General features: G+C 47.3%; 1 protein-coding gene across 4 annotated transcripts in view; it reads left to right on the top strand.

The window, feature by feature from the left end:
- Positions 1-214: 214 nt before the first annotated feature.
- Positions 215-15,567, top strand: part of LOC135911683 (phospholipid-transporting ATPase ABCA3-like) — a 96,668-nt gene continuing 81,315 nt past the window's right edge. For 3 of the 4 annotated variants that reach the window (XM_065444027.1, XM_065444028.1, XM_065444025.1), the window contains exons 1-6: positions 305-337; positions 3,854-4,225; positions 7,068-7,346; positions 10,593-10,780; positions 13,909-14,073; positions 14,672-14,921. In XM_065444027.1, coding sequence (XP_065300099.1) covers positions 3,931-4,225; positions 7,068-7,346; positions 10,593-10,780; positions 13,909-14,073; positions 14,672-14,921 — 1,177 coding nt within the window. In that variant the 5' untranslated portion in view covers positions 305-337; positions 3,854-3,930. Of the gene's footprint in view, positions 338-3,853; positions 4,226-7,067; positions 7,347-10,592; positions 10,781-13,908; positions 14,074-14,671; positions 14,922-15,567 lie in introns of all 4 variants that reach the window. The other variant, XM_065444026.1, reaches the window with a different exon arrangement.

Here is a 15,567-nt window from a genome sequence, read left to right as displayed (position 1 = left end):
TAACATTCCTGCCTTCTCTATTGCCTTTCTCGCTGTTCGCTTTCTAGATTCTTTATAATGTAAATTGTTCAAGGAATGTACTTCTTATTGTTTTTAAAATAGAATCATCCATTCACCTCATCTCACTTTCGAAATACTGTACTCTTTTAATTTTAGGTTGATTGTTCAAGCATACTGAAGAAGTTCTTTCTTTTTTTACTTTTCGTACAACCACAAAATTCCTGGCCGATCCCCCATTGAGTGCACTAGCCATGTCCTTAAAAGCGCCTCATCATCGATAACAGGAGCGCGTGCCTCACTTGCAGCGACAAGGAAGAAGCGAAATCGAAGGATCCAGGTGAGCTGTTTCCACGTATTTGCTCTCCGCGTGAGAACACTTTTACTTTTCAGGGAAACCGTTTGCGTAGACGTTCTGGTGTCGACTCTGTACACGCAGAAACTGTTTTTAGTTTCGCTAAATCTCTGTTTGACAGTCTTCTCTCTTGTGCCTTTCTAGTCAAATCACATAGGCCTCGATCCAGTGCTAACAGTCGCATATATATTTTTTACGTCCATCTGGATATGCGAACGATGGAAGTTGCTCACTATGTTTTCTGTTTAATAAGAGATACACGACTTGGAAGTTCCTGCCTGCAGCTGATAGCAGATTCGTAATTTCAAAAGTGAGGCCTGTGTGAGCGGCGCTTCACCTACTCGGCCACGCACTTGTCCGAGGCGATCCTATTTATGCGGCTCTTGAACGGTAACACTTCTTGTGATGAATGTGACAAAGCTTTTTGCTCGGAAGCATTGTTTGCTATTGGGCGAGCACCTGCCCCAACAATACGTCCGACATACCGAGTGTTCGGCACCTGCTCGTATGAAATGCTGTGCGTGTAGGCATGTCCTTGTAAATACCGTCTCTGAAACGCTGTAATTGAACGATTACATTCTAACGCTGTTACTTTTCCTGTTTCGTCCGTCGCCTCAATGGCCCTCCGCCCACGTTATGATCAGCATCAGTCGGCTATGAGCGGTGGCTATAAGTAATACTAATGAGGGAAAAGAATTTTTACAGTATAATTAAACTCTGTGGTTTTACGTGCCAAAGCCACGGTATAATTCGAAGGCACGCCATAGTGAGGGACTCCGGAAATTTCCATCACCTGGGGATCTTTGACGTGCCCCCAATGCAGGGGACATGGGCGTTTTGTTTATTATTATTATTTCTCCCTCATCACAATGCGACCGCGATTCAATCCCACGACCTCGTGCTTAGCGGCGCAGCACCATAGGCGCTAAGCCAACGTGGCGTGTTCTTGCATTATACCACCCTAGTCTGCTGCATGCGGTGTTCGTGTAATAATGGCTAGCTTTTCGTTTCTTAGGGGAATTTTCGTTTAAATACACTGAAGTAAACTTTGTGGCGGATGTCCAAAGCTGCAGTGGAACTGAACATCGCTGCGGATTTTTGCAAAAAAACATGCAAAATGCACTGTTAAAACTAAAATTAATTTAGAAATATTCGGTTTCTGAGTAAAACTAGATTAGCAGGGAAGCTGTCACCACTTAGTGCCATAGGTACACTGAAAATAGTCACAAATATTCTTCCAAGCATACGGCATTTAAATGCGCATTACCGTCGCGCAGAGTCGCAGACTTACGTCTTCACAGCGCATTACCATCGCTTAAGCGGATGCGGGGCTCAAAAATTGCGGTGATACGTGCAAGTTGTCACATTTATGCAAACGCCACTTATGACGGACAAATTGACTGTAATTAAATAAACGCAGTATTATAACCAAGCACACACTTCTTCCACCTCTACATTGTTGACAATGTTCTCCCTATGCGTCTGACGAGGTCCCATATTTTGATAAAATAGAAATAATCCAGAAAAAGACGATGTGTTTTATCTATACTTTCTTAATGACAGGAAGTGTATTCCGCATCCATAGCGACACAGAGTAACTGAAGCTGTTGAACAGATGAAGAGAGTCCCCTCAATAATTTCACGGAGCATTCCTCACTCACGAGGAACCATGTTTTGCCTATCGCACCCTGTAAGCCACCAAATGATTCGTTTAAACACGTTTTTCCCCCCTAACTGTTCAATATTGAAACTTGCTGCTTGGGACCATTTGTCTTCTCCCGCTGGATAACTTGTTGCTTGAAGTTGAACGTTATTGATTTGAACGCGAATTTACAAGCAGTTCTTACGCAACTCTGGATTGTGAGAGCATTTCTGAATCAATCTTGTTGCTGGACATATTAATGTCGAAAGTGGTGAGCTGATGGCCAAAGTAAACTGACGAACAAATACCTTTGTGGAATCCACCCCCGCTTCCTTTTCTTTAACATCTCTGTATGAGCATTTCTCTTTGTTTCTGATGATGTTTATGTGCTGCATATATTTCTATCATATCCCCTCCTGGCTTAGCTCTAAATAGGGCTGCAGTACTTGAAAAATAAACAAAGCTGATATAATAAGTGCAGAAGCTGCTCAGGGTTCTGGCCTGTACTTTAATTGTTTTCCTGTGCACCTTTTACTTTGAATTTTGTGCACCATGTGGTGTACCAAACATTGGCTAATCGGGGATGAACACTTGGATAGTCCGGGCTCCATTATGTACTTTCCTTCCTTCGTCTTTCTTGTTCCTTGAATTGTGTCAGCACCTCAAGTTATTCGGCTGGGCTTACATGGATTGACGGAACCAACAAAAGCAACCAGCATGGGTTGATGGCACTAATAACTGCTACGTAATGCGAAAGCGACTTTGTATAAAAGAAAGTCTCTTTCACCTCCAATTAAAAAAAAGTGGGAACGGGATAGTAAGCGTCACAACGTCTTATGCATATCAACGGCACAAGAAAACATCACGTTGTTATTACGCAACTTAAGCAACTTAAATCACCGCGACGCAGTGACTCTACAGCTGGTCCTTGGACTACGTAATCTTGACGAACGTATCTGTGGATGTCGGGTTCTCGTCGTTGTGCGCCGAACTCAAGCGTTAAAGCACGCGTCGCGCTCTACATGCTTAAAATCGCATCTGCGCTCTTAATTACTGTGCATAGCGGGCGGGCTCGGGAAATGCAAGGCACGATGACAAAAGCAGGGGCGGTTGTTGAGCTTCCTTCCCCATGAAAATACTTGACCCGCCGTGGTTGCTCAGTGGCTATGGTGTTGGGCTGCTTAGCACGAGGTCGCGGGATCGAATCCCGGCCACGGTGGCCGCATTTCGATGGGGGCGAAATGCAAAAACACCCGTGTGCTTAGATTTAGATGCACGTTAAAGAACCCCAGGTGGTCGAAATTTCCGGAGTCCTCCACTACGGCGTGCCTCATAATCAGAAAGTGGTTTTGGCACGTTAAACCCCATAATATTATTAATATTATTGTGAAAATACTTCGCAATGGGTGGTCATTTTTTCGCTCGATAGGTGAACGCACAGCAATTTGTTTTCTTAAGGTCGTATAGAGTTGCATTTCTTTCGACAGCTGTACCAATACTAGTCATTCAGTAGCAATGTGAAAGTAGATACAGTTTTACTTACGCTTGCAATGTACAGACTAAGGAAAGGGTGCAGAAGGCGGCACACAACCTGAATGAGGATTGTTCTTGCAGGTTTCTTCTGCTGCAGGAACAATGACTCCTGCAGCAGCTTTAAAATTGCGGCTTAGAACATTGAAGCAAACGAAACCAATACAAAGCAAATAAATTAACTATATATTAAACATACTACAAATACGTGAAAGTTAAACACGAACACAGCAAGAAAAAATAACAAACGAATCAGATTAAAAAATAAATCATAAGTAATACAGGTAATTCTTTTATTTATCTGTTCTTATAAGTTTCGATATGTGCAGTTAATGATGTGGGCATCCAGGCTGACGTCCGAGTACTTCGCCCGCTAAGCCAGAGGTTCCGGTAGAGGCGCGCAGTCATGCAGCAGCTGCAAGCGTTGGCCGTCGTGCTGTGGAAGAACCTGTGGGTGCAGCCGTTCCGGCATCACTACGTCAGCACGGCGTCCGAGATGTTCATCGTGGTGCTGTGCTTCGGCGTCCTGTGGAACCACGAGAGGCCCGCGCCGGGAACCCTGAGGCGCTCCGCCGACGCGGTGCTCTACGACGAGGAGCCGGCTCTCGACGAGGCCTTCATCGAACAAGAGCACGTGCTCGTCTACGGGCCGCGCTCCGCCTACGCGCAGGATATAATGAGCGCCTTTCGTTCTACGAAGAGTACGTGTAACGCAGTCATGCATGCCAGTTGCTGCCCCGACGAGGACGAGCTCCCTCGTCGATAAGTTGCCAAAGGGCCCCTCACCAGGTCTGGCCGTTTCGAGCTGACAAGCTCAGAGCATACAATGAGCGATAACGATCGTGTCTACAAAGTATTACACCGCCACGCGCTGAGGAAAGATTTAAAATTTCAAACCGAATGCCGTTTTCCCTTCTCCTCGCGGTTGCCGCGCTCCAAGCCGTGGGGTGACGTACACGCGCTAGTGCGCCTATGTACACGTGTTTGCTGTGACGTCGCTCGCGTTGACGCGCGACTTCGAGAGTTATTCTAGGTGATATCGGTTATTTCTGTAGTATGCTACTCGAATAGACCACATAAACGTAGAGAAATAATAAACCACACAAGCCAAATGTCTGCACGTTTTTCTTTTACTTCGCAACGCGGCAAGAGAGATGTAGTTCCGTTTCGTGTGTTTGTCTCCACCGTCATTCAGTCGCGGGCGCAGTAACCGAAAGTATGTCATTTTCTGCCGTTTTACAACGCGGGAGCATGCTCTCTGATCAGCTTGTGTCTGCCTCAGTATTCGTGTAGAACTGCCTTATACCGCTACTCAGCTGACCTCATGCAACAGTGCGCAAAATCGTGAGCTCTGGAAACGAGACTCGCGACAGCTCGCTCGCGATGCGGTCACCGGAAGGGCGCCGCGCCGCAAAAAAAAGCGAGGAGAAAATAAAATGAAGGCGGGGCCCGTAAGGTTTGCCTCACACGATCCTCGAAGTTCCGTATGGGAAAACGCAGGGAAGGAATTTCGCTTGCGGAGGCTAGACAGCACAAGTGGAGAGAGTGTCTCGCTTGGCACTAAAGCTCGCCTGCGGAAATCACGAGTCCGCGGCACTGAAATATTTCTAGCTCGGCCATTAATGAGTTGATTGAAAATTCTTGCGTCAGAATGCCCCCTAAGGACACGTAACAACTTACAGCGTATAATCGAAATTTGCTACGGGGCCTGGTGAGGGGCCTTTAAAATGACATTCTTTTAGCTATAGCTAAAAGCTATAGCTAAAAGAGCTTTTTAAATAGCTTTAAAAATAGCTAATAGCTTTTTTCTATAGCTTCCATCTTTTTTTTTCAACTTGAGTCGTAGCAGCAGCTTTATGTTGAACAGCAAACGATGATTTGCGATTGGTATTGGTCTCGAGGGCCACTACTGGAGAGACGGGTGCTGCCATCGCTGTGACACAGAAAGGGACATCACGTAACTCGCGTTTGCCCCTCTGTCGCAGCCGAAGCAGCTCGCTGGCTGGGCGATAAAAGCATTCACTATAGGGTTGTAAACAACGAGTTTCACCCCCAAGGCAGCAATTTAGTTGCTCAACTTACTGCATGGTTTACATCTCGGTGTAGCAGTGCCGGACGTGTTCGACCGAGCGGAGTGTGAGTTTTCAGGCGTACCCAAAAACGAACCGTCGGCGAGATGCTTGGCGGATAAAGGCACTGAAAACTAAATAATATGGTGATCTTAATAGACGAGCAAGCCATGAATACAGTGCTTGTGTCCTGCTCGCTTGATATGAAATTGGCCAAAATACCCTTCGCAGAGATGCATGCGACTTGCACGCGCGCACACGGAGGAAGCGTGGATTGAGGAGACAAAAATGTAAGTGGTGGAAGTTGCACGCATTTTATTAGTCCGGTGATAAGTTATCGTGCGGCAATAATTCTGGGGAAACTTACAAGCCACCCTCCCCTCGACGAATGCTGCGAAAAGTACTGTTATTGGGGCAAAAGTTTGCATAGCTACTTTTATGAAAGACCATGAGTACTGAATAGTCAAAACGACAGTATCAGGTTGCGTGCTTGCTAAAAATGTTTTGCTGCCCTATACACCAGCCAGAGATGTAGGCGCTGGATTGTTTCGCAGCCAAGATGCCAGATGTACGATGCTTAAAGCATGCAAACACTCGGAATGAACCGTAATTTACCGGTTGGAGATGACGAACACCTCGCAGCTGGTGTCACGTAATGCCTCTTTCAATATCACCGAGAGATTCCAGCAGATGGTGCCATGGTATGTCCTCGAGGACAATAGTGGCACAGCCGGCGTCAATAGTCTGTGGACGTGCGTATGCGGTCGATCCCACGGAACGGGAGGTTGACAGTGTTGTCGGAGTGCCTTTACGAGGTTAAGCCTCACGTGGTGGCCGGATAAAATTTCATGGTAGCACAGACTCCACGACACGAATGTCCTATAATTTGGCAAGAAGGATAGTGTCAGCGAATTGTTTTAGGAGTTCTTTTGAACGCAGCCTTAGCCGCAAGAATGATGAGGCCGGAAACAAGTTGCTTCCTTTGGAGCATAAAAAAAGCAACGATTTGCAGTGCGAACGTTTGCAAGCGTATTTATAAGCAGATCCAACGTGTTTTTCCTGTTTAGCTTTGCAAGCTCCGCAGCAGCTCGGCACAGCTGTATACAAACGACGCTTCTTTTTTCTATTATGGCACACTAATGTAGTCGAGGCGATCGACGAGACATGCAACTGGGCACAGCGCGAGGCATTGCGCATGGCGGTCCTCAACAACGAGCCGAGTATCCCGCTAAACTTTGAACAACTGCCGCAGCGTCGGCACCTTTACGGGAGTGGGGAAGCATGCGTGCACTGTAAACTGAGGGAGAAACCTGTCTCGAATGCCGAGGAGGCGCTTAAGTTGGAGACAGAAAATCGCCCGTGGAGCGGTTTTGTAATAGTAGGCTTCTAAAATAATTGTGAAGCACTTCAAGTGACATGTATTTTCTCCGACGTCTAAAGCAAGTCTCCATTTTTCACCTTTTCTCAATCACAGGCAGGCGCAACAGCCCTGGAGTCCCGCAAAAGACAGGGCACAAAATGGTTCACGTTGCCAATGAAGCTGGCGAGGTGGCCCTCTTGTGCGCCGAAGTACGGCGTCAGTTCCACGGCCGCGACCAGCACGTGATCTGCATCGAGTTTGGCGAGGACACCCAGGGGACGAAGCTGCTCAACTACACGGTGCACGTGACCACCCAGCACAAAGGCGACTATTCGCCTGGCGTGAAGTTTCCCTGGACATTCCGGGAGCCGGCAGAAGACATCGACGTTTATGGTACGATGCTGCCTCTCTTCTGTGAGCTTGTCGGTGTCGGAACCGAGAAATGTTCGCGTCCCATTTCGCCACTATTCTAGCCCACCACGCGATAAGTACGGCCACAGTGTTGAATTTTGGGCCACGTACGCACGCAGGTAATAAATTTAGCTCAAGTTCAGGTGACGTCCCAACTCGACGCCTTCCTTCTTAGGTCCCAAAAAAGTCATCCAAGATAGCGTGCACTGATCCCCGACTGTTTAGCTTGTTACACTGACTAATTGGCCTACGCCGTGAATCTGCTCTTTATTTGGTGAAGCCATTCTATCGCAAATAAGAACCAACACAAAGAAACCTCCGCCGCAGGTTGGCCCAACATTGCATTACCTTTGAGATGCACCTATGTGTATGCAGAGCGCTTAACGCTGGCATCACCTCCACCGTGGGTGGGCCCGGTATTGCACTATTCTTTAACGCCTGCGTCACCTCCGCCGCAGGTCGGTCCGGCATTGCACTACTTTAGGGCCGCCCCGCGGCGGAGGTGAAGCACTTTGCTCATCGTCTGGGAGCTTTGACTGTCGTCAGCTTTCACTGCCATTCCATCTTTACACAGTGGAATGGCTGTCAATTTTTTTTTTTACTGCTTTTGGGTGGCGGTAGTTATCGGCATCTCCTAGGGTATGAAGGCCAGTTTTCTCCTCATTTCGGTACCCGCACTATTAACTCGATATGAGCTCAGTTGTTACCATCAATTCAACAATCACGCGCATCACTGTTGCTTCGTTAGTTCAACCATCTTTGTTTAAACTGATCCAGGGACCAGGAAAGCGATTCGGTTCGTAGTCAGCCGCTCTGTATGCTTGTGCAACGAGTTGCGGCCGGAGAAAACACCAGTTGCGTTTAACTTTTCCTTTTGCTTCTTTATTTCTTCGAGTGACGGCTCGCTGCGACGGTGACAGATCCTCGGAACGATACGGGGTGACAACCCGCGATATTGGTTAGATAAGGTGCAAAAAAAATTGGAGGACGCTTAAGCTTCGCCTTCAAGAGTGGGACGCGACAGCGTTCCCGTCGACCCGCCAAGGGGTATAAGACAATGCGCTACGGCACAGCGATCACTTAAGATGCGCCCCGCATTGGACTTAGCGCCCACCTATCACGCGGTGAGCGTCGAGCAACGCAGCGTTCGGCGCGGCAACGAAACGTGCGCCTGAGCGAACGAAACGAACCAAAGAACTCGGTGTCTCGGAGGGGAAACGATCTACGCCAGCCAAACGTCGTGATCGGCACGGGCAGAGAGATAGATAGTAATCTAAACCGGGAGCACGGCGAAGCGTCGTCAGGGGAGAGGGAGTCCCGCGACGCGCCTGGCAGCGGTCCCAATGCGCGCGCGGCGCGCCTCCTGTCGGGGCAGCACCGTACATTGAGAGGAGGGGGTCTTCTGTGTTTGCCGCAAGATGGCTCTGCGTGTGCGGAAAGCGCAGAAGAAATGCAGCGGAAACGCACTTCGCAACTCGTGTAATTGGGACTTCTGTACGTTACATGTTCATAATTACCGATATACACCGCAGTATAACTTTCCACGGCTCGTTTCGAAGGCAACACCGCATTCACTAGAGGCGCGTTTGCACCGCTTGGAAGCATCGAACTCGTGGCTGAGTGGTAGCGTCTCCGTCTCACACTCCGGAGACCCTGGTTCGATTCCCACCGGGCCAATCTTGGAAGTTGCTATTTATTTATGAAGCGCCTGCCGTGATTTATCGCTCACGGTCAACGCCGCAAACGCCGACACCCGACGCCGACGACACCGGCTTTTCTGCGACACGAGCTCCTTAACGCTATCGCGTTAATAAAATAACGTGAAACACCGTCCATCATGAGAGCCTGCAATAACCGTTAAGCCCATAAAAAATATGTCTGTCACCCGTTACTTCGTCTGGCTTTTCCCTAATTGTAGAACACCTATCGTGCAAAATTGGCAACTGCAAACAAGAATCGCAAGACGTTGAGAAATTAAGCGAGCTACTAAGGGACGAGCTACTAAGGGAGGAAGGCAACAGTCAAAGAGGAAGTAAAAGCGAAAATTAACAAATTAAACCGTTGTTTGTGAAAATATTAATGGATTAGCAACTTTTTATTTAAAAAGGAAGTAGAAAAACGCCGCCTGAAATGGAGAATAATTCTATGTGTTTTTAATGACGCTTCCACACTTATTAGCCGAGCCATCTGATGTAGCGAATTCTCTGCTGTGCGTATGTAAGGGTTTCTTTTAACCTTTCGCGGTGGGCGCAGTACGTCTAAAACCTCAGCGGCCTGCCCTCTACGCGCTTGTATGAGACTGGTGACCACGCTTCATTACCCAACTTCCCAAATAACAACAAGAGTCGATTTTGGCACTTAAATTGGTAAAGCAGTAAACGAGGGATCCAAAAGAACTTCAGCCAGTTCAGCCAAAGCTAATTTAAAAAACGCTACTAGAAATCTTTATTTTACACTTTCGCTTGTTTACTTGTTCTCGGCAGTCTTGTTCTTGCGCTTTTTTCACGCGCGAGTCCATTTGATGTCGTTCTTTGTTTGCCAAGTAAAGAAGAGATGTATCTGATAGGCGTACCTGTGAGATACACCTTATTTTAATTCTATTTTGCGGGTTTACGCATCTTTATGGTGAATGGTGGGCATTATTCACATTTGTACTAGTAAAGGCACCTCTCCCCCCCCCCCCCGCTCATTCGCATAGAAAAGTTACCTTATGTTGCGCCCCCCCACCCCCGAAGAAAGATCCTGGGTACATGCCTGATACACAATGGTATCACTTCAATCACCAGGTTCTTTAGCATGCAGAAAATTGCGAGTGCGCGAGCTTTTTTGCATTTCGCGCGTATCGTATTGCAGCCGACATGACCGGGCTCGATCGCGCAACCTCGTGCCCAGCCACTCAGCTAGATATCGTCGCGAGTTAGAAACGTTGTACTATCGCAAGACATATAGAGCCACGCTATACTGTAGTTCGCTGCTGAAAATAGTAGTCCGATCGAAGTTACGCTTCGGTGAAGGAAATATACTCAGAACGTCAAATGTGCGCTGCTTTCGCCATTTTTCAACGCAAAATAGAGTCGCCTACCCATTTTAATGTTGAAATAAGCGCCTTGATAAAAGTTGCTTTGCTCAGAGTGTATGCCCCAAGGCATTTTACTTGTGCGATGATCACAGCCTGCTTAGCGCATGGCGGGGAAAAAAAGGCGATTCTGTCCTGTTTTATCCATACAGACCATGTGCAGAAGATAATGGCTGTAGTGGAGACAAGGCACATTGAGTTGCAGACGAGCAGAGAATTTTCGTATCAGGACATCTTCGACAGACGCCACGTCGAGAATTACGAGACAGACATGCCTGGCATTGAAGAGCTCAGGTTGAAGGACAAGAAGGAGCACTGGCCACACAAAGGAGCAGCGGAAGTAAGTGGACGGAATGTTTCACACTCAGCGTGCCGATTGATACGAGAAGTTGGACTGAAGCGATCATTAAAGGCCTGCCCGTCGTTATGTGTCGCTTAAAGCGAATACATTCTTTAGCTGATTTAGCGCGTTTCTGTGGTTCGTCGGTGACAGAACTCGGTAAGAAAGTTATTCGTTGGCTCAATCACTCATTCAATCGTTCACTCACTATTCGTTCGTTCGTTCGTTCGTTCGTTCGTTCGTTCGTTCGTTCGTTCGTTCGTTCGTTCGTTCGTTCGTTCGTTCGTTCGTTCGTTCGTTCGTTCGTTCGTTCGTTCGTTCGTTCGTTCGTTCGTTCGTTCGTTCGTTCACCTACATTCACAATCAACGTTGATGCTGTCGGCATGGTTTTAATCACCTCTATGTTTATTTTATGTTTATTTTAAGAATTCCTGCTTCACACAACCTGCACACAACCTTCGCCTCCTCTCTACCACTATCATGACTAACTACTCCTTAGGACACTGTCACTCTTCCCCTTAGAGGTTTGTGCTCCTCATCCTTGTCGAGGAGAGTGAGCTACGTGTTATGTGTAACATAAATAGGAGCGCGAGGTACACAGTGCAGCTTATGCTAAACCACCATAGCAAATTTGTGCTGAATATTTTGCACAGAGGTGGCATTTTGTATAGAGAGTTTATTACCATTAATTCGTAGCATCTTACCACGTTTTGTTGCATTGATAACAATTGCCCTCCGCAATAAATTCCAACTGCGCGTCGTGCGTGGAGACGCCACTCACATATTTTGATTCCGCGGCAACGGGACGGTTGAGCGCATCTGTCAATGAAAAGTCGAAAACACGGTGTTCGCCGTAGCCTTTACACATGGGGCATGGTAACCCACATCTTGAGTGATAAGAGAATACTTTCACGGCTTATTACCACCAGGTCATATTCCAGTGCAAAACAAAAAAAAAGTTCGCATTTCGGGGGATGCAGTCGAGACACGTACTTGTTGCGGGCGTAGGCTTCGTGCGGATCTCTGTTGTTCTGTGGTAGTTCTGACTGACTGCTGCTTCTTTGCTTATCTTCCCTTAGACTCACTATTTGAGTGGTTGTGAGGCTGTGCACAGCCGTTAATTCTTTCTCCCCTCTGCGGACAGGCTCGCTCCGATGCCTTCTCAGCGTCGTAGGGTAATTGTCGCTTTCATACTGTACACGTCCACCTATTGCTTTAACAGGATGACATAGCTGATGTCATTGCAGTATTCCGTGGCACCTACGTTCCAGCTCACCGTACCTGCTTTCCCGTCTTCGTGGTGCTAAAGTTAAATTTTGAAGTTCTAGGGTCCAGTATCCCACAGCGATGCACAGACTATCGTAAATACCACGGGAAAGTGGAACGCGTGCAGGAAAGGGGCGCGCTCCACGTTAACTTCTTGAAGACCTCAGCCCATCACAAGTGACAGTCGCCTTATGGCTTATGACAAGACCTTCTTTTCTTACAACATGATTAGCCATATTTTTCCTTCAATTTTATTTTTCACAATAGTTGCATAATTCTTTGTTCTACCATGATTCTCTGTTTATAATAGTTTCTGTATTTTAACCAAGTGGTTTCGGCACATCACGCTAAGAAAATTAGCCGATATTATAGTCTCCCTGGAAAAAAGAGGGCTCTAAGAAGGTTAATTTTGAACATCTTGGCTTTTTCAGCTTAATCCTAATTCTGAGTACACAAGCGTTTTTGCATCCTACCCGAACCGGATGCGCTCGCCGTGGCCGGGAATCGCATTTGTCTCACTTCGCCCTCGTCTGCTTAATTCCGTAGCCGTTGTTTTGTCTCGTGTTTGCCCGACCCGTGAAGTTCCCAGAGGGAAACCTGGGCACCTCCTTTCGCTTGCGAATGTTGTTTCTAAATGCGCCTTCCAAGGTACTACGAAGTACGATGCGCTTTCCTCCGTTGGCCGCCTAGACTCCCATCCAAACTGGTTCATAATAGCCGATACAATGTCTGCAGCGGCAAAGCGTCAGTTTTTTATCGTCAGGGTTAGGCCCGTGTCACCGGGGCGCACGTAACACCGCCTCTCAGTGCGCCTTTGGCATTCAGCTTCTGTCACATTCATTGACAACGGGAGAAGCACGTGTCACCTGGCCCCGATCTGCATCTGCACCGCCGAACCATGAACAAGAACTTCCGTATAACATGCGATTGAATATTTAGCACTTAGCGAACTCGTAGTAACAACGTCTCATTATTTATTGGTCTGAGGCACTGGATCGCACGCATGGCTTCGTTCCCTTTGGCAGGAACCGTCCATGCCAGGCCTGGTGATGAAGCATGGGTGAAGAACATCTACTATAGAAATCAAATTAGAAAAATTAAAACAGTAAAAAAACACACCTAATGAAGCCGCAATTCGAACAGAGGACTTCACACTCGCAAGTGCGATGTTTCGTCACATCGCCGAAAAAGAAGAACGGAGAGGAGGCTTATCTGCTGTCGATTAACGCAAGTCGCGCATGCGCACAACGCTCGGCCAAACGCATCAAATCAGGTCTCCAAGCCACGGCTGCTTGCTAGTGGCAGCAGCCAACGCCTACGCCGCCGCTTTGTCACATCGCGTTCTTCTCCGCATTTTGCGCTACAGCTTTCAAAACCAAAAAATATAGCTGTGGAAAATGCAGCTAGTTGAAAACTGTTCAACATGATATTTTCGCATGCGGACCACAATTTGGCGTTAGAGATTTAGCAAATAAAGTGATTATAAACATAAGCGAAAGGCTTTTAGCATTTAAAAAGTTTTTCTTTTACCTTACGCAAACCGAGTGCAAACGAATCGTTCACCATGCACAAGGTCACTACCAGCTCAACTTTGGTCGCTTTTTTGTGCACCTTGGCTGCGATATATATATATATATATATGTCACAAAGGAGGAGCGCACATACTAGAAACATGTTTTAGTCTCAGGCGTAAGCAAGTAAACATGCCTTTTTCTTATGTGGGCTCACTCTTTCTGACCTACGTGGCTGATAATCAATGTTCTGGATGCCGCCACACGCGTAATTTACAAGTAGTGGTGGGAAACACGGCAGTAAAACAGGCAGGCGCGCAAAGGTTGTTTAATGCATTTCCAAACCGACAGGGGACCATCGTGAAGGTCAGCCTCCGGCGATTTCCACATCCGAGCATGCCGGACGACTCGGACAACTACCGGGCGAGGGTATCATACATCCTGGGCATCGCCTACCTGCTACCCTTCTGCATGCGCCTCAAGGAGATAGTCCAGGACAAGGAGACCGGCATAAATGTGAGTGGCAACTACTGAGGGTTTCCTTCCCGCACCTTACGCGCACAAACACACACAAAGAAAGAGAAAGAAATGAACACAACATTAGTTGATTTGATTTCACCCTGGAATAACTGCAAATATTTCTACTTCACCGAGGATAAAAAGTGAAGGGCAGAAGAAAGCTAAAATCAACAGGTCGAAGCACCTGTCGCATCCGAGCAGCACATGTTTCGTTATAGTAGTGACATTCTTTATACTCCGTCTGTAGGTTTCCTTAAGTGCAGATAACGAAGTTTAATTGACCTACCATGTTTCTGCCCGATATTCAGATCCAGGCTACCTTGAACAGGTAATCTGTTCACTCAGCGCTGGGCGATGTTGTCGTTACCCTTCAGGTATCATACACCCTTGGTCGATAGTTTTCGGGGAGCCTTCAATGTTGCGTGAAGTAACGTCCAGCGCAGCATCTCGGTGGTGTCGCGGAACCTGCTGTCCGCGGCATTATCGAACGAACACGCACTGAAAGTTACACGCTCAAAAACCTCCCACAGATAATATATTGTGGGGTATGTATAAGTGAGACTTGAGCTTATCCGCCTGATCTACGTGCTTGCAGGAACTGCAGATGATCATGGGCTTGTCTAGCCTGGTTCACACCCTGGGTCACCTCATCACGGGAGTTGCACTGACAATGCTATACTCCGTCGTCCCCATATTCTGCATGACCGTGCTGCCGAGTGGAGGACCTGCTGCCAACCACGCGTACCTCCAGGGTGCCAGTGTCACGTTGCTTCTGTTTGTGTTCTTCATGTTTTCCGTGATGCTGTCATTCCACGCGCTCCTAGTCGCCACCATCTTCATAAACAGTAAGAATGCGCTTATTGTTCCGTCGCGTAGGTGGTAATTGATGTCTTGATCCGCAACTTCCGTTGCACTGAAGTTCGGCATACTCAGCGCTGCAACGGTGGTGCAGGGGCGGTAGGTTTCTGCCGCTTAACACATAGTCGAAGATTTGATTCCCCGCCGAAAAACGGCCTAGCTCATGCTTTGACGGGGGCAGGATACAAATGCGCTAGTGCATGCCACGTGCATTTTGTGCTCTTCAAACAACTCCGGGAAGTCGAAATTAGTCCACAATCTTCTAAGTAATTTATTTTATTTCTTTTTTTATTGGGGGGGGGGGGGGGTAGAAAAGTTCAACGACACATTGCTCCTAAAAAAACTTAAATTGTGATGAATCATTGCCGTTTCACTGCCCCAGTGCCGCCGACAAACAAATAATCTTAGTTTGGAGAGCACACAAAATGTCTTCAAGAAGAGCGTTTTGCAGATTTTGTGGTGTCCTGAAGCGCGCTTTGCAGATTTTGTACTGTCCGCATTTTGGTTAACTCCCAAACAAAAAGCGTTTTGGCTACCACTCTAAGAATAATTTGCGCCAAACTACAGGTAAAAAGCATCAACTCTACGTAACAAGCAGGGACCTCAACGTTGTGATTTGGAAAAAAATGCGAG

The sequence above is a fragment of the Dermacentor albipictus genome, chromosome 2 (genome assembly GCF_038994185.2).
Source record: "Dermacentor albipictus isolate Rhodes 1998 colony chromosome 2, USDA_Dalb.pri_finalv2, whole genome shotgun sequence".
Taxonomy (NCBI): Eukaryota; Metazoa; Arthropoda; class Arachnida; order Ixodida; family Ixodidae; genus Dermacentor; species Dermacentor albipictus.
Note: the sequence above shows the minus strand (reverse complement) of the source record. Positions and strands in the feature narration are given on the sequence as shown.